The sequence below is a fragment of the Crinia signifera genome, chromosome 1, assembly GCF_055691185.1.
Source record: "Crinia signifera chromosome 1, ASM5569118v1, whole genome shotgun sequence".
NCBI lineage: Eukaryota > Metazoa > Chordata > Amphibia > Anura > Myobatrachidae > Crinia > Crinia signifera.
This window is the reverse complement of record NC_139217.1, coordinates 400185334-400203876: the sequence shown is the minus strand read 5'-3', so window position 1 is coordinate 400203876 and position 18543 is coordinate 400185334. Positions and strand designations below refer to the sequence as shown.

The following is an 18543-nucleotide window of genomic DNA, read 5'->3' as shown; positions in this document are numbered from 1 at the left end:
GTCGGCGAATTCCACTAAAAACCCCATTGAAAATCACAGGCGAATTGTGGAGAATCATTTATGGCGAATCGGCAGACATTCGCTGTTCATTTGTGGCGAATTGCCTCCATTGAATATGGCGAATTGTTTTTTGTGACAGAAAATTCGCCGTTAACCCAGCGAATTGCCAGATTCACTGAAAAAAAACGGCGAATCTGAGGCATAGAATACTGGCCATTGACTTGACACACAAACACTAATACATTATTGGATGCATAAAATGTGCGTTAAGAATACAATACAGATCTATGGAATCGCTCATTTAGCACATGCTAAGAATTTAGAAGGCACTGAAGGGAAACTCAATTTTTGTCAGCACATATGTGAAAATACTTGAACACACGGACAAGGTTGAAGTTTTGTCTAAGGTGTTTTACTAGTTATATTATATGTACAGGTGGGTACAAGCCTTATTTTTTTTTTTTTGGGGAGTGGCAAGAAAAAACACAGTCGGTTTCCACTCCCACTCCCACTCCCTGTCAATCACCTGTCAATCACTGTGTGATTGGCCAGCGAACAGAACTAGTTGAAGGAGTTCATCGCAGCATAGCCTTGCGCATGAGTACTGTGAACCAATTTATTTCATGTACGCTGTTAAACCCAAAATGTATTGATCCCAAATTATTCTTCAACTCCTACATCACATACACAGTGTGCAGTGTACAGGGTGTAATACACGTTACATATCTATATAGAAGGACACAAGGCTGATCCACTCAGAGAACCTTTTAACCCTATTTAGATCTTATAATGTGTAGATAATTTCATTGAACATTGTCACATGCAGAGTCAGGATTCATGGATTCGCCCCCCCAGTAACAAGAAACCACTCTCTACTTCTAGAGTTTCACAATGTGAACCATTACTGTAAAGCTCTCCATAGTCACATCATGTACGTCAATGCAGCATTTCTTTTTGCCTGTTGACGCTTGCTAAGAGAAAGTAATCCATGCAGATGGGTTGTGCTGAAGCAAGGTGTCATTAGTTAAACAATTACAGGCAGAAGAACAATAAGAACACGTGTTGCTGGGTAGTGGCTGGGAAACCCGAAACTTATAAGGACATAAATCTGTGAATTAGTGAAACAATACACCAAGTACATGAAACATTTCCCCAATACAGTCCCCTAGCCATGCCACACTTTACAGCTCATGCTAAAAGCCAGGTTGCAGTGATGGATATTGCTAGGAGAATTTCTAATATAAAGTTATCAATCATTTCATAAATGCTACAACTACTCATTGTGGTGGTAACTAGTAGCCGGTTGCGGCATTTGTTTCCAGGCCTGCCGCTCTCCCACACCTTGCAGCCTGCTTTCATTTGGTTTACTAAGGTCTCCAATTAGCCTTTTGCCTAAATAACTCTATAGTTCTTACATTCAAAGACTGGTCATTGGTGTTCAGGCCTTTGGTTCTTTGTGACTGCTCTTGTACTGCAGTAAAACCAATATTTACATTTCACCATGATGTATTTTGTAGTGGAAGCAGCGTGCCATACACAAGCATTTTATTGGTTATACTCACTAGAGATCTAGGATGATTTGTGTGAGACGCAATCCCTGCCCATAAGCCACTATAGGGTATTTAGGGAAAAATGTATGGTGTAATGGTTAGCATTACTGCCTCTCAGTACTGAGGCCATGGGTCAATTCCTCTGCCCTAGCTGTGCAGAGTTTGTATATTCTCCCATGCCTGTGTGGGTTTCCTCCAGGTACTCTGCTTTCCTCCCACAATCCAAAAATATACTGGAAGGTTAATTGGCTCCTTGCAAAAATTAACCCTAGTATAAATGTGTGCGCGTGTGGTAAGTAATATAGATTGTAAGCTCCACTGGGGCAGGGACTGATATGAATGGGCTAATATTCTCAGCAAAGTATTGCAGAATATGTGTGCAAAATATAAATAACTGGTAATAAAAAAATATCTATTAAAGATTGCAGAGGGATAAAGTACCCACCATTTAGCTCCTATCTGTCAGGTTACATGTAGTTCTGATTTGGGATCCAGTCAAACTCCTAGCAGTTGACCATCAGAAGACCGACAGCAGGATTGCCGTGTTTAGAATCCCGACACATACTACCGGTAAGTACTGGAGGAGCCATGCCCCCATTTTCACCGCCGTGGGCGCATGGCCAGTGCTATGTGAGCTGCTGGCCATGCCTGCCTGAATAGAATGCGCACAGAATCTATTTCTCCCAGAGCAGCGCCAGGAAGGGGAGATTCATATTTCTCCCCGCCCCCCCCGCGGGACTCTGCCAGCTCCAGGTGGGACACAGGACTAGTCCCACAAAATCGGAATGGTTGGAAGGTATGGGTATCTTTTTTTAATACATATGCCCTCACATCTTTTTTGTTTCGTTTTGCCCATGTTTGTTTCTTTTCTCACTTTAGAACATTCCTTTCCATCATCTACTTTATACTTACTCCCCAGGAATACTTTCTTCCTTTCACTTCTTCTTATCCATTTATTATTTCTTCCCTCATCCATAAGTCACCTGAATGTTTCCTATCCAGCTACATGTCCTTATAATTGTACATTGTGTGTAATTCAGGGTTGCCTACTTTTAAAGTCTCCTCCCCAGGAGAAGCCGGAATCTGGGAGGGTTGCCCACCTTTCCAGGGGGCCGGTAGGGGGACCCGATTTTCGGAAGCCTCCCGGCCATTCCAGGAGGGTAGGCAACCCTGGTGTAATTATTATATTGCATTTTTACATCACAGATGGAGAGAAATTGTAGCAAGGCTACGAGCTATACTGAACATGCCAATCCTTTGCAGTTAGTAGGAAGCAGACAGTGTACAGTATAATGTCATCTATCAGACAACAAATACTGCCAAGGGGAAGTAGTAATGAATCTCATTGCTCTCAGCCTCTCTCCTGTCTCCTCTCATCATAGGCACATCCAAGACAGCTGAGTAATAGCATCAGCCAGTGCTGCTCTTTACCTTCCTAGAAATTCTCTGGTTACAAAGTGCATGTATTTATAACAATTCTACCCCAGGCTTTACACATGGTAAGCCTCATTATCTATCCTACAGATATCTGGATCCCAATGTCTGTGAATGTCAGGAAACAATATGACGAGCAAGCTGCATGCTTACTATGCTGTATAAAGAATACTGTACAGTTTGGGATTACATAGAAACATAGAATTTGACGGCAGATAAGAACCACTTGGCCCATCTAGTGTGCCCCTTTTTTTACCTCAAACCATATCTGATCCTTATTTCTTTGTAAGGATATCAATATGCCTATCCCAGGCATGTTTAAACTGCTCTACTGTATTTGCATCTACCACCCCTGATGGGAGGTTATTCCTCTTATCCACTACTCTTTCTGTGAAGAAAATTTTCTTCAAATTTCCCCTGAATCTTCCTCCCTCTAGTATCAGTGCCTGTCCTCGTGCTCTGCTGCTCCTCTTCCTGTGAACAATGTCTCCCACCTGTACCTTGTTAAAACCCTTGATATATTTGAACGTTTCGACCATGTCCCTCCCTTTCCCTTCTCTGCTCTAAACTATACATTGAGTAAGTAACGGGAGTGGGGAATTTAACCTCTAGGGGAGCCTGTGATTGGTTAGCGGCACATTAGCAGAGATTAGAATTAGCCCTGATCATGGATTGTCATGTGACCATCCCAGATGGCGGCCCGCGTTCTCATGAGCCTCCGTCAGACCCGACAAATGTGCAAGAACCGCAGTTTAGTGTGCACCCTGTCCGGAACTCATTAGCCCAGTGCCAATCACATACAGGGACCGGCGTGCCCGAACAGGAGAGTAGCCACGACCAGAACGAAAACCTTGCCGGATTTTGACAGAATGAAGATGCTATGGGGCGCGGAGCTGAGAGGAGCCCACCCTCCTGGTCAAAGTTACATGTGTTATATATATTTTTCAACATTGGCTGGTATATGACCAGAAAACAAGTAACAAGTCAGCATGACTCCACATAGTCCTACATATAATTGTCACTGCCTTTCTGTAAAACTTGTCAAAAATGTGAAAATAAGAATTCAGCATGCAAATTACAAGCATATAGAAAGAAAATAAAACAGGAAAGGATGTAGAAAAACAAGATCACTTCAAGATCAGATCTTAAGGAACAAACATCACACGTATTTACATCTTACAAACATGCCATGAATGCTTTAACAATACATACTATACATTCCTTCTCTCACAGGTATGTACTGTGGGGTAACTGACCCTATGGTTATTCAATTAGCCCCAAATGCAGCCAGTCATCAGGGATTTTTGCATTAGTCATTATTTTAAGATTCAGAATGTGGACACCAGAATGTCGTCATTGACTGAGTGACAATAATCAGAAAGTCAACATGGTCTTAAATGTCAACAGTGAACATGGAACATCCTATGTTGACATGAACATTTGTGACCGTATAACCATGTTGTTTTTGAACATGTCAACATAATGTTCATGTCGACATTTTAAATGCTGACCAATTATAAACAGCAAACGTCTCTCTTTTCAGGGTCTTTTATTATGTGTCCAAGCTAAGATCTAATCTAGAAATGCTGGTCAACATCAGTTTCCATTTTGTTCTGATCACTTATATAATATATATTAGACATTTGTCATATTTTATTAATGTCCAAAAAAAATTTTAATTATCTGTAATTTTCCTTTAATGAAAATGTCTGCAGCTTTGTTTAGTAATTTATTGGGTTTAATTAAAATACCTTTTCATGGGTGACGGTGCCATAATTTTGGTGGTGCCTTCATTTTCCCCGGTTTCCAAATCTGTCATCACCTGCTCTAAATTGTTTGGACCTACAGTATAAAAGAGATATGTAAATGTTGGATGTATTGGCTTTTGTGCTGTCATGCATTGTAAAGAAATAGTTATGTTATATTACATTTATTTCACTGTGCACTCTGTCTTCGCAAATCAGCAATACAAAAATCAAAATGCCGCTGGAGGCTACAATCATATGACAGCGATGAACATGTTTCTTTGAAGTAGCTTGTGCTCTGCTGATAGAGCTGCATTGTCAGGCTGCTCGGATTTCTGGAGAAAAGTTGGGTGAGTGCAAAAGTTTTGATGAGCTCAGCAGTCACCAAAGGTTGTTTTGTAGAACTTGATTTTTCAGAGGTTCCATTCTGCACTACAACAGCACAAAGCACTTTAGAACAGGGGTGGGGAACCTTTTTTTGTGCCAAGGGCCGTTTGTATGTGAAGAAAATCCTTCGGAGGCCATATGTAAAAATTTCTCTTACAAATTGTCCTGCTGCAGCCGTCCCACGCTCCGGCAGCTGCTGCTGAATAGGACTGACAGTCTATGGCTTCTGCTGATTAAGAGTAATCTCGCGAGAGGTCGGTAGTTCTCTGTACTTTACTCCCAGCAAAGCCGCCGAGTGGGTGGGAGGGCCACTCAGACCGGCTACAGGGGCCGCATATGGCCCCCGGGCCTGAGGTTCCCCACCCCTGCTTTAGAATATGGCTTCAAATAGGTGCATTCGTGCAAAACTCCAAAAAGGAGCAATTCAAAGTCAAATAAAAAGATGTACAAATCAAGGCACTTGTCTGTACTGCATCATTGGATGTAAAAAAGGTGCCCACGGTTGGCCTCTCAGACCTGCTGTCTGCATCTGAAGGCACAGCATCAAATCACCATCGGGTTAGTTATCTGACAACTACACAACCATAAGGTAACTCAGAATGTCCAGCTGCAGGGGCCAGTGAATCTGCAGTTGCTGACTTTGGACGCAGGTGACACAATTCTGTTTTTAAAGCCGCTCCACAGATAATAGACAGGCTGCGGCTAACTCAACACTGCATCCGGAGCCTCAGTACTATTGCAGCTCATACACGCTATGGCTTCGTTACATCCACACAGAAAATTAACCATCGGTCAATTGAGACCAAATTGCCAGTGATTCCAGGTCTGAATCAGTCCTGAGTGTTATCCAGAAACATCTCCTCACTCTCATACTGCAACCTTTCCTTCTCAGATCTACTATCCATTTATGTATAATCATTTGTGTATAGCCATTTTTAGGCTATATACAAACGGCCATTAAAAAGTTGTAACCAATGTTGGTAATATTGCTCATGAAGAGGCTCAACAATGTCACCTCTCCTTAGGAATTCTTAGGATGAACTTTTATCAACATTGGGAAAGGCTGACTGTTGCTCTTTAACATAACAATATATTTTAGTTATCTTAACCCTTTGAGTAACAAGAAAAAGGATTTTTTTGTGTTGAGCTTGGTCCCTATGCGTATTTAAATGGATCACAAAGTTATAGTTGGGTAATTTTACTTGGTGATAACGTATATATACAGTGCAAAGTAAGACATCATGATGCCAAACAGATATACATTATGAAAAGAATGCAAAAAATAATAAAAAACAAAGAATAAAACAATCCAGAGTGATACAGTAGCGAGTGCTAGTGTATGTTCATAAACAGTACCAGAATCTCCAAATTTGATCGACGGGCTTGTAGCCAGTCCTGTCAAACCTGGGAGATCAGTCTCCTGGTTAAGCTGGATTGTGGGGGGTATGCTCGTCCTCCTTAATTCAGGGGGATGCTTAACCAGGAGACTGATCTCCCAGGTTTGACAGGTCTGGCTACAAGCCCGTCGATCAAATTTGGAGATTCTGGTACTGTTTATGAACATACACTAGCACTCGCTACTGTATCACTCTGGATTGTTTTATTCTTTGTTTTTTATTATTTTTTGCATTCTTTTCATAATGTATATCTGTTTGGCATCATGATGTCTTACTTTGCACTGTATATATACGTTATCACCAAGTAATATTACCCAACTATAACTTTGTGATCCATTTAAATACGCATAGGGACCAAGCTCAACACAAAAAAATCCTTTTTCTATGTACCATTTAACAGGAAGGCACAGTCAGACCTTCTAGTGTTTTGCAGCTAGTCCACAACAGTAACACTTGGTGCGCAGGTATACCACAACCTTTACACCTTTGAGTAACAAGATTGCTGTAAGAGATCCTCAAATAATCCCCTAAAAATGCCAGCGTCACTCATAGCGACTGTTCTTATTTTTGGGTGCAATATTTAACTAAACTTCAATGAATTGACTTGGCTGTATTTGTATTTGTTTATACTAAAAGAACAGTCGCTGTGAGCAGCCCTGACATTTTTAGCGGATATTTTGAGGATCTCTCACAGAATCATCGGCATTCAAAGGGTTAAAAACAATAAAGCACAAACTGATTTGGTTATTACATTTATTTTGCAAAAACCCTGTTAATATATTTTTTGTTGTTTGGTATAGTTTTCTTTTATTCTAATTTGGAAACAAATGAATGCAAAATGTTTACTAGTTGTGCCTATGTATGACCAATTTAAGGTTGACAACATACGCAGCCCTTCATGTATGAGTCAGATGGTGCTGGGAATGACTAGAGGCGTGGCTTAACATTGAGTACTACACACATAATGATATGCACCAAATAAATCCCCAAATACTTTGCTTGTCTTTTTACAACACATAGGACCAGATGTATCAAGCTTCAAAAAATGATTAAATGGAGAATGATAAACAACTAGCTCATAAATGTAATTTGTCAAACCCAGCCTGTAACATGGTAGTCAGGAGCTGATTGGCTATAAACGGTGAGAAAGTCCCAAGGTGCAACCAGTCCCTGCAGCCACAAATCCAGATGGAGGAGAATACTTGCTAGAGAGTAATCCCGAACAAAACATTGACAAGGGACAAATCAGATACATGGTATTCAAGTTATAAATGTGAAAAAAAGAAAAAAATTGTGTAAGTGACACAATACATAAATGTCATTAAAAGTGAATAGAAAGGGGTTACAAATGATGGTTTACCAAGTGAAAGTTGTGATTTGTTAGTTTCAGATGCATACAGTACTCACTAGGTACCGGGCATAGTGAAACATATAATGGTTTCTTTAACATTCAGAAAAAACAGGGAGGTGTGCAGAATTCTTCACGGATCACCATGTGCCAAAAACTAAACACTGGTTACCATGAAGTGATCAGAAATTGGTCCGGAATGGTGCGTACCGTACTCACTATGGGGGTTTTCTAGTCCATTCTTTCTGACAAAATCCTTCTTAGATGGACAAAACCATGTGCACTGCGGGTGGGGCAGATGTAACTTGTGCAGAGAGAATTAGATTTGGGTGGAGTTTTTCTTCAAAGTGAGATCTATATTGAAGTGTAAAATCATGCAGTCAGTATTTTCCCTGCACAGAAACAAAATAACTCACCCAAATCTAATTCTCTCTGCACATGTTACATCTGCCCCCCTGCAGTGCACATGGTTTTGTCCATCTAAGAAGGATTTTGTCAGAAAGAATGAACTAGAATAAACCCCTATATGAGGGGGGGGGGGGGGGGGGGGGGGGGGGGCGATTTCAAATACGTAGCAGTATCTTTAGAGACTCATCAATGTCACAATCTGCGTAGTGCTTGGCCCCATATAAATATGGGTGTATTTACAGAAACAATGAAATGGTCTCAGTAAAAAATTATAAACATTTAATGAACAAAATAAAAATAGAAACAAATTCAAACAACTGAGATGTGGCCACATTGGCCAATAGACACAATCACAGTGAAGCAATAAAAACAGTATAATCACTCACTTCTCTGCCAACATGTTTCAACGGTCCCAGCTGTCTTTGTCAAGGATAGAGAGTGAATGAACTGGCAGTGATATATATACCAACATAGAGGAAGCACTCCGGTTCGACTCAGGTTACATTTCCGGTTGTGAACATTATTCTATAACCGGCTCCTAAAGTGTAATAATTCACATATAAGGTACTTTATATGCGTTGTAATAGGCCGGCAAGGTAGATGACTAAATCTATAATAAAATAGATGGTGTCTACAGCATAGAATACCGGGCATAATGCACCATAGAACGCAATGCTGGAAATCAACTTCCGGGATTTGGAATGCAAATCACGAAAGTCAAGAAAGTCGAGCCAAATCGTGGGCTGAACCGCACAGCAGGTCCAGCCGGATATTCATAAGGGATGCCGGAAGTAAGGCGGCCGGGGAATGGAGCACACATAAGGTCCCGCCGGATATACTCAAAGGGATGCCGGAAGCGAGGCGGCCAGAGTGATAGAACGCAATTAGATAATAATGGAGCGCAAAATAGCTAGTTTTAAAGTGCTATAGCTCTTAGATAATAATAGAGCACAATTGGATAATAATAATAATAATAATAATAATGGAGTGCAGTAGAGCACAATTTAAAGAAGCATAATATATTGGAAAAGTGCTTCCTCTATCTAAATACAATTTTGAAATAAACTAAAATAAAAATACACATTAGACTAAAATAGCATACCTGAAAAATTTAAATTTTCTTAAGAAACCATTTTAGCTCAAATTCATGGTTTAGGCCAAGAGGTGACAAGGATGCTAAATTAAAAATCCACCGCATTTCAGTTTGGGCTAGGCGAACATCCCTGTTGTTATATTGCCAATTAGTTTTTATAGCTTCTAATCCCCAGAAACCGGTGATAAATTTAGTGGAATTATTATGCTGTTCACAAAAATGTAGTGAAAAAGGATGTTCACTATAACCCTTTTTATTGTTTCTTATCTGATTTCTGTAAATTTTCTAACATTTGATGGACAAGATTTGCACATGGCGCAATCTCCACATTGATGGAAGCCATTATTACGTGTAGAACCTCCTATTGGTTTATCAACAAAGGCACTGTTCACTATTTTAACCCTAAGATTAGCGGCTCCTATAAATGAATTTAGGTGTTTTGGGTAAATTTTTAACCAACACAGGGTCTTCTAACAAAAGTTTCCAGGTTTTTTTTTTAAAGATCTGCTCTATAGATTTATAATAAATATTGTAGAAGATAAACTTCACTCTTAATCAAGGTCCTTTATAGATCTGCAAGAATTGAATCAATTGATTGAGAGACAAATGAAGTGTGCACACACAGGTTGCGATTGCCAACACACGTCTGGTCTCTCTTTATTTTGTCCAGGGATATATACATGCATATACAGTTTCCATACGTCATATTTAGATAAGCAATACATGAGAGAGACTGATTCTTTATTTCTGGGTCCTGCTCCCCCACCCGCCCACTCCTCTTTTAGTGTCTGTTGGTACCAAGACATTCCTATGCTCTGAAACTTTCTTCATGTTATCTTGATCGTAAAGTAGGGGGTGGGAGTCTATAACTTTACTGGTTCAGGACTAAGAATACAGAGTGTCTATTAGAACTCCTAAAAGATGAGACAAAATGGCTTCTCTCATGATTATTATATTGTCTCTTTCACCAATATATTGCATGCTAAAGGCTATCTTATATTTATTAGAAGACGGGGCACCCTTATTTTCTTTATTTGCGAATGAAGTTTCTCGAGGAAGATATCAAGACTCCTTAAGTGCTTTTTCTAAACATGCATGTTATACCCCTTATTAATACATTTTTTCTTCATTATTTCCGCACTGACCTCAAAGTTATCAATTTTTGAAAAAATTGCGTTTAAGGTGAAGGAATTGTCCTTACGGCACATTAGAAATCCATTTTTTTTATATGATTACTCGAGGGGTTAATATAAGCATTGGATTTAGATGATTTGGAGTAAACTGTGGTTTCAATTTTACCCTCTTCTATATATATATATATATATATATATATATATATATATATATATATATATATATATATATATATATATATATATATATTCAAGTCCAAAAAAATTAACTTTAATTCTGCTCTTAGTGAATGTAAGTTTAATATTGAAATCATTTTTATTAAGGTGGTTACAGAAGTTGGTTAGTGCCGTCTCATCTCCCCTCCAGACAAACAGCACATCGTCTATGTAACGCCACCATTGGACCAGATTTGCAGCCAACCATACCATCAGGTTTTCCCATTGGGTCATGAAGATATTGGTATAGCTGGAGGCAAATCTGGTCCCATAGCTGTACCGACTTCTTGGATGTAAAAACATCCATCAAAGTTAAAGTAATTATTTAGTAAAATAAATTCAATACTTTCTAACAGTAGATTTTGTAGGTCTGAATTCATTTCTGTATCTTGTAAAGCATTCTGAATGGCTAATAAGCCGTCTGTATGTCTAATTATGGTGTAAAGAGAAGTGACGTCAGCGGATACTAAGTAACAATTTTCATCCCAACTTAAGTCATTTAATTTATTCAAAATATCTTTTGTATCCTTTAAGTGAGATCTATTAGTAAGCACCATAGGCTGAAGATGGTGATCTTTAAAGTAGGATAGAGTCGCAGTTATGCTGTTAGTACCAGCGACAATAGGACTTCCAGGGGGATTCACATCATTTTTGTGAATCTTTGGTAATAGGTAGAGCACAGGGATGGAGTACTCTTCCCTTACCAAAAACTATGCTGTTTCCCCAATTAAAGTTTTTAACACCACAAACTTATTAATAAGATTCTTGAGATCGGACAGAATTCTATGGGAGGGATCTGTTTTTAGTCATCTATAAGTGACACCATCATTTAGTTGGCGTAAGGCCTCAGTGGTGTACATGGATTTATTGAGGACCACGACCCCACCGCCTTTATCGCCCGGTTTGATTATGAGATTGGTATTATTGCGTAAGGAATCTATGGCACCTCTTTCATTTTTAGTTAAATTATGCCTGAGAACGGGGAGATTATCTTCTAGTATAATAAGTTCACTACTGACTATTTTTTGAAAGGACTCCACAAAACAACCCTTCATAAACTAGAGGTTGAAAGAAGAAGGGTTTTTAAAAGGATTAATCTCTTGCTCACAGTTTACCGGTTCTTTTAATGCAAAAAACTTTTTCACATTTATATCTTGAATACCACGAGAAAATGTATCTGATTAGTCCCTAGTCAACGTTTGGGATTCGGAGACAAACAGGTTCAGCGCCAACATTTCCATCTTTTGTTCCACGAGCTGACCACTCTCCATTTTATCACTTTTGTAAGCTTGATGCATCCTCAGCAGAGAATGCTTAAAACAAGTGTTCAGTAGTTAGTATTCTATGCAACAGCGTTGCTGCATTTTTATGGAATTTGCTTAAATGGGGTTGTGTGAAAGGTCTCTGACCAATCAGAAACAGGCTGTATTTATCATCATTGTCAGCAGCATCCGCTTAATCATCATCAACAGTGTGCAACTTACATCAGAGTTTTAAAAGCCACGTCAGGCTGTTGCAGATAAATGTGATTGTAATTGGTAAGCAACTATACAACAACCATATGGTATTATACCCACACCTACATCTTCTCTCCCACATTCCACATTTACACATTCATTCCAGACTGATCTGAGCCCACGGTTACAATGCACATTTAGGCCTCAAAAAATTTGCAAGTTGCAATAACTACACATTGGGTTTATGTACAGTATAACTCTGTATAAAGCCACATGGCTGCATTTTAACATTTATTTTATAAGTCTGGGAATGAATTTTCCCAAAGCCAATGTAATTGTGCAATAGATAGGTGAGGGTTGTAGTCTGGGGGTGTTGGTTAGACCATACCTGGCTGCTGTGTGAGTGCTGTCCTTTTGGGATAAGTTTTGCTCCGAGTTCTCTCCACTTTCAGGTCAGGCCGGGGGAGCTGGATGGAAAGGTCACTGGTCATCTGGGAAGCAGTTCTTCCACTATATAAATAGGAAAAAATGCAAACATGTTTAAAGCACAGCAGCATTTAATTTACATAACAGCACTTGTACATAAAACCATAATTGTATATATATATATATATATATATATATATATATATATATATATATACTTATTTTTGTTGCCTCTAAGGTAACACATGTGTTTATTTGTACTCTAAAAAGTGCCCATAAATTAGTGGGATATGGCCCTTTTTCACACGATTTTGACCCATTGGGCTTATAAATCATGTGAAAAGCGCCATATCGTATGTGACTTACCTCCAATTCCGCTCTGATGCGCGGTTCCTTGCGCACCAGATTGTAGCTGCAGATCTTCATGGCTGCCACAAGAATTTGTCTTATCAATGCAGCCAGGACTGGGATCGCATACGATACACTGTATGCAAAAGGACCCTATGCTTTGCATCGTATGAGAATGCGATCCGGACCTGGTAGGTATTGCATGCCCGGACTGCAATACCTACCGGAGGGGAGGGCATTGTGAGCTGAAAGGCCAATCACAGCCTAAGGTTTCGTATATCCTCTTACAGCCATAGACAGCCCTCGTCAAACTTTTGGTCAGGTCTGTAAGAGGAACAGTAGAACACAGCCCCCGGGACTCGCAGCCAGGGCGCAGGAGTTCCTGCACTACCAACTTTCACTAGGTGGTACTGTAGCTTTTTTAATAAAATGTGTCTTTAACTAATAACATCCAACCATACAAGAAAGCAAACTGTAGGCCAAAATGTGCGCCCTGTAGGCTCAGGCTTGGCTGACTTCCTGTGTAGAGTAACGTGATACATAACACTAGAGGATGCTACAGATGACATCACAGTGAGTCACTAGATAAACAAAGTCCACATGAAGACATGTTCTAATACGCTGAAGTGTTACTAAATGCATGCACATTACACCCACCTGTACCGATGCCTCGATCCCAAAGATCCAAGCTTGCTGAGCTTCCGTGACAGGGTGCTTGAGTCGTTCTCTGGAATTCTTTAATGTATGTGCCAAATAACATAACAAAAAGGATTACAATCTGATTTATTGTAAAGTTTTCTCATTATAATGTAATGTTGCATGTTTAGCATTGATAGTAGTAGGATTGCAGTTTCAATCCCATATCAGTTATACTGTATACAGTCCAGTACTGTGGATAGTAGCAGTAATGTTTAATAGCAGTCCAGTTTCTGTCATGGGATATGTGTCTGCTTATGTTTCAGTGTGTACTGCGACTCTAAAGTAACAGGCAAAATATTTCCTCTAAAAATTTAAATTTTGACCAAGACTAAAAAGGAAATAAAAAAAAAAAACAGCTTCGGACGTATGATTTTGTTTAATTTCTTGCAGAAAATGTGTATTAGTCACAAGACAATGCGGCTAGCACACACTAGTAGACTCTGCTGATTAATTTGCTATGGGAAACTTGTACTGTAGATATGTGTGCAACTGAGTCACTGATCTGTATAAAGGCCCCCATACACTTGTCTGACTTGTCCTAAAGACAAGTAGGAACCAATTTCCCCTGAGCTCCCGGGCAGCTCCCTGGAAGGCTCACATACGATCTGGCACTTGATGGCCATTTTCATATGTGATAAATTGCATGCGATTATCGCATGTAATACTCTCAGGGAGCTGAAGGCAGGAAATTTAAAAAGAAAACACATTTAAAAGAACAGAAGCCCGCTGATTGGCTGAGAGTGCTCTCACAGCCAATCAGCGGCCGCCCATTCTTTTAAATGTGTTTTTTTTTTTTAAATTCTCCTGCCGCCCGCCATCTGCTGCCAGCTACAGAGCGGGGAATTTCCCCGCTGGTGATGTGCCGCTCACAGCGGCACATGATTTATCTTATATACAGCCCATCCGACCTCTGACACAAGTCCAATGCGCACGTGACTGTGCATCTGAACAGATGTCAAACACATCCAAATTGGGCCAATCTCAGCATGATCTGTCGGATTTGGATGAAATCAGGCCAAAATCGGACAAGTGTATGGGCACCTTTAGAAGTGCTAGAATGTAGCAGTAGCAGCTTTTTCCCAATACAAATTCTGTTCTGCTCTGTATACAGGCTCAGTCACACACACAGTATATAATTGTAATATCACATTAAGCAGCTCCTGCATCCTAGCAACCATGTGTTGAGACTATGATGCTTTTTCAGCAAAAATTGAGGCTTGATTGCACAGGACCTGACGGCTTACTCAGGCCAGGCACCTTGCAGTACATGGGGTATTCAGGCTTGATTATGAGGACGCATTTGTAAATAATGTAATTAAAGAGGTTAAGAAGGGTTATGAAGCTTCTTATACATATTTGGTACTAGTAAGCCCGCTCGATGCAAAAGCTTCGAAAGCTAGTCTGCTACCTTCTGTAATTGTGCGAGAAAGAGATACAGTTTCACTCTCTGCCAGCAGATGGCAGTGTTTCATAGACTCACGGACACTAGACATATACATATATATACATATATAGAGATGATAAAGTTTATGTAGAACATCTTTTATTTTATTTATTTGCAAATTTTCTGATATAATGGAATAGGGGTTTAGGGGATGTTTATCAAAGCTTGGAGAGATAAAATTGTGAGAAATCAAGTACCAACAAGTTCCTGCCATTTATCAAACAGACTGTAGAGCTTAAAATTGGGGCGGATTGTCTGGTTCTTTATCTCTCACAATTTAATATCTCTCAGATAATTGATAAATATCCCCCTTAGCAACCTCTATTTATAACTGGAATAGCAGTCCATAGTACTCTAGGGCTTCGGACTTAATTACCTCAGTCCCATGTGGGAACTCTCACTACTGTGTAACTACAAATGGCTTCTTCCTCAAATGGGGCTTATTAAATGTATAGACTTTGGGTACATTTGCGAAGTACATTTTATACACAACATGTTTTACAAGAGTTATTGAAATCATAAAGACGGATAAACTGAGAAATGTTTTACACAAAAAATGGAAACTTTTATATATTTTTAAAATGCTGTTGCTAAAGAGCAAAGGCTGGATTTCATGATATGTTTACACTTCTCTAAACACCTCAAAGATTTTTATGCCTTTTCCACACCGTGTGAATGCACTTCAAGTTCATGAAGGGTGCTCGGGAGTGCACTGGGTGAATCATAAAGGCTCAGCAGTGCACAGCTAAGCTGTCTGTAGCTAAATACCCAGAAAAGTTTAACTTTAACTTGATGAGACTTTACATATGTTAATAAGTAAAAAGAGTTTTCTATAGCGTTTGCAATAGGCTTTCCATAATATCCTTTAAAACCTGGGCACCGATGCATTACACAGGTTCTGTGGCTGGCCAAATTCAGGCCTGCATTTTACCTGGTTTTAACCAGCCACAGAACCTGCATAAATCATAGGTGTCAACACCCAAGCGTAGGCAGAATATATTGATTGGTGGGAACCCAAATTTAACTTTAAAAAAATAGAGAATGGGGAGAATAATCAATCCTTATAAAAAGTTATTTTGTTTGTAAATCTCTGCCCTGTCGAAGAACAACTGCAGTCCCCCACTCAGTATAGACAGGAAATATAAAAGTGATGGAAGGTCTTCTCTTACAAATTGTGATCATTTGCAGTAATATCACAAGAGTCCTCTTTTAATACAGTCCTCTTTGATAAGTTCACCAACCTGAAGAATGTGTGGTGTTCCACGCAACATTTCCACAGATGTTTACAGGCCACTTTGTTCTGTGTTTCAAAAAAGAATGAGGTTTCAGTGCACTAGGAAAAAAAAAGAAAAGAGAGTATGAGACGCCAGTTTTACAGCTGCAAGGAACGCAGCCCTGCACCACCGATTTATCTGCCAGTTAATTCAACGTTTCTATACAATCACAGGGAGGCATGATTGGCATTTCTCCGTTAAAAATGAGGGAAAAAAACAAAACATCTGCCAACTCAAACACAAAATAATTTCAGCTGGCGGAGATCCAAGCACAAGGCTGACAATATACACAGGTGTTTGCTGAACTTACTAGCAGGATGTGTGGTTTGACCTCTTTACAACTAGAAGAGCTGGAGACAAAGACAGCACGGCGATCAGCCCTCCACAGTATAATTACACTTAGCCACACAAAATTAAATATATAACTATTTCCTTTAACATTTATCTTTCCATGAGCTGTATTTACTTACATTGTATTTTTTATGTCATTTCAACAAACCACGGGGAACACAATAATTATAGAGTACATATGTTATTATATTACACAATGTATACTGAATGCATATTTCTGCATATATAGTATGCTAAAGGTGTGCTTGTTTGTCTTTGCATTATTCCCATGATTGATGTGGGGCGGTGGGGTTTATCCTCTACACCTGTGTTATAGTTCATGCCATTGTTAAAGCATTATAATGTCATTGTTTGAAAAAACACAAATTCCAGTAATTCACTTATTTAATGTAGAGGTCCATCTTGGATCACTATTTCAAGCAGGAGGTGTCTTCATACGCCAAGCACCTCCTACTGTATAACCATACTCATACCTCAAAGCTGCTTCCAAATAAGGAGCAGGTAAACATATCTCCACTATCCCGAAGCAAGGAGACGCGGAATACACGTCAAGTAATCAGCGTCCCCTCGGTGGCTCGCCACACTTTATAACATCAACTCCGCGCCGACGTGAATAGTGGGGGTATGAACAAGTTGGGAGGACGCATACCGCGTCCGCTCGCCACGCTTCGGGGGTGGCGTGGATAGTGGACGTGTGCTAAATGTGCTTAATCGCATCGTATGCGACTGGATCACATGTGATGCAATTTCCCTGCCGCCGTGAAACTACAAAAGTACCTCCCCTCCAAACAAAACCTGAATCAGAGCCATTGTGGCCTGCTTAGTGAAAGCAAACTGTGCCCGCTATCTTATGCACAGCTGTATACTGGAAGTGGTCAACTTTTTTTTTTAAACAATGTTAAGGGGTGGCAATTAAATAACACGTCTGATGCTATCAATTACATTTAATTATTTTAAGTACATTTTAATTCTCATTCTATGTACTCCCCTTTTATATCTATACACAGTTGCATTCTTAATTTAAATTTTTAAAGCTGCGTTTTAGCTCATAATCTGTCAGCTGTGTCAACATCTCTGTTGTTTACTTTTATACCTCAGAAGCTCATGCAAAACGGGTTCCTTTGAGGACAGATTTGACTCTAGGAAAAAGAAAGAAGGCCTGGTGAAAATGGAAGGTGTTCTAGCACTGCAATCTATTTGTTGGCCAAAAACTGCTTTACAGATAGAGCTGTGAAGGCTGGCGCTTTGTCTTGATGGAAGATGAAACCATTTTCCTACAACTCTGGCCTCTTTCTTCTGATTATATTTGCTGCAGTTTCTAGAACATTTTGTAATAATGTTCTATGAACACAATGTAATAATGTTGATTCACTGTTGTTTATCTGGTTTCCATTACTATCAACATGACATCCACCATATCAAAGAAAACCATTCACATGAATGTAGATTTGCTTCAGTGTAGATTCAATTTTAATTTTCTTTCTGCTCAGCAGCGAGAAGCCCTGTAGCCATCTTGGCACACACCTTGTTAAGATCTTTAACCAAAACCCACCGAACAGTTTCTTTGTCGATGTTGACCATTTCTTCTATCATTCAGAATTGATGTTCAATTCAAACTATTAAAACAACACATTATCATTTGTTTTTGGGGCATTCATTATCTGCAACATCCCTAAATCTTTTGTGCCACTCAAACACCTGTGCACGTGACACAATGTTCCCTGTGAGTTGATTAGCATACAGAAAGATTTTGTGGGCGTTCTGTTCAGTTAAACGATACATTTTAAGTTAACACATTGCTCTACTTTTAAACTAAGCATTTTTACAATGCAC

At 39.5% G+C, this 18543-nt stretch overlaps 1 protein-coding gene across 2 annotated transcripts in view; it reads right to left on the bottom strand.

Moving 5' to 3' along the window:
* The window catches only part of EPB41L4A (erythrocyte membrane protein band 4.1 like 4A), a 223892-nt gene that overhangs the window by 25132 nt on the left and 180217 nt on the right, over positions 1–18543 (bottom strand). For both annotated transcript variants that reach the window (XM_083151665.1, XM_083151666.1), the window contains 4 exons: positions 16327–16418; positions 13600–13677; positions 12557–12678; positions 4736–4826 (listed from right to left, as the gene is read on the bottom strand). In XM_083151665.1, coding sequence (XP_083007791.1) covers positions 4736–4826; positions 12557–12678; positions 13600–13677; positions 16327–16418 — 383 coding nt within the window. The remainder of the gene's footprint in view (positions 1–4735; positions 4827–12556; positions 12679–13599; positions 13678–16326; positions 16419–18543) is intronic.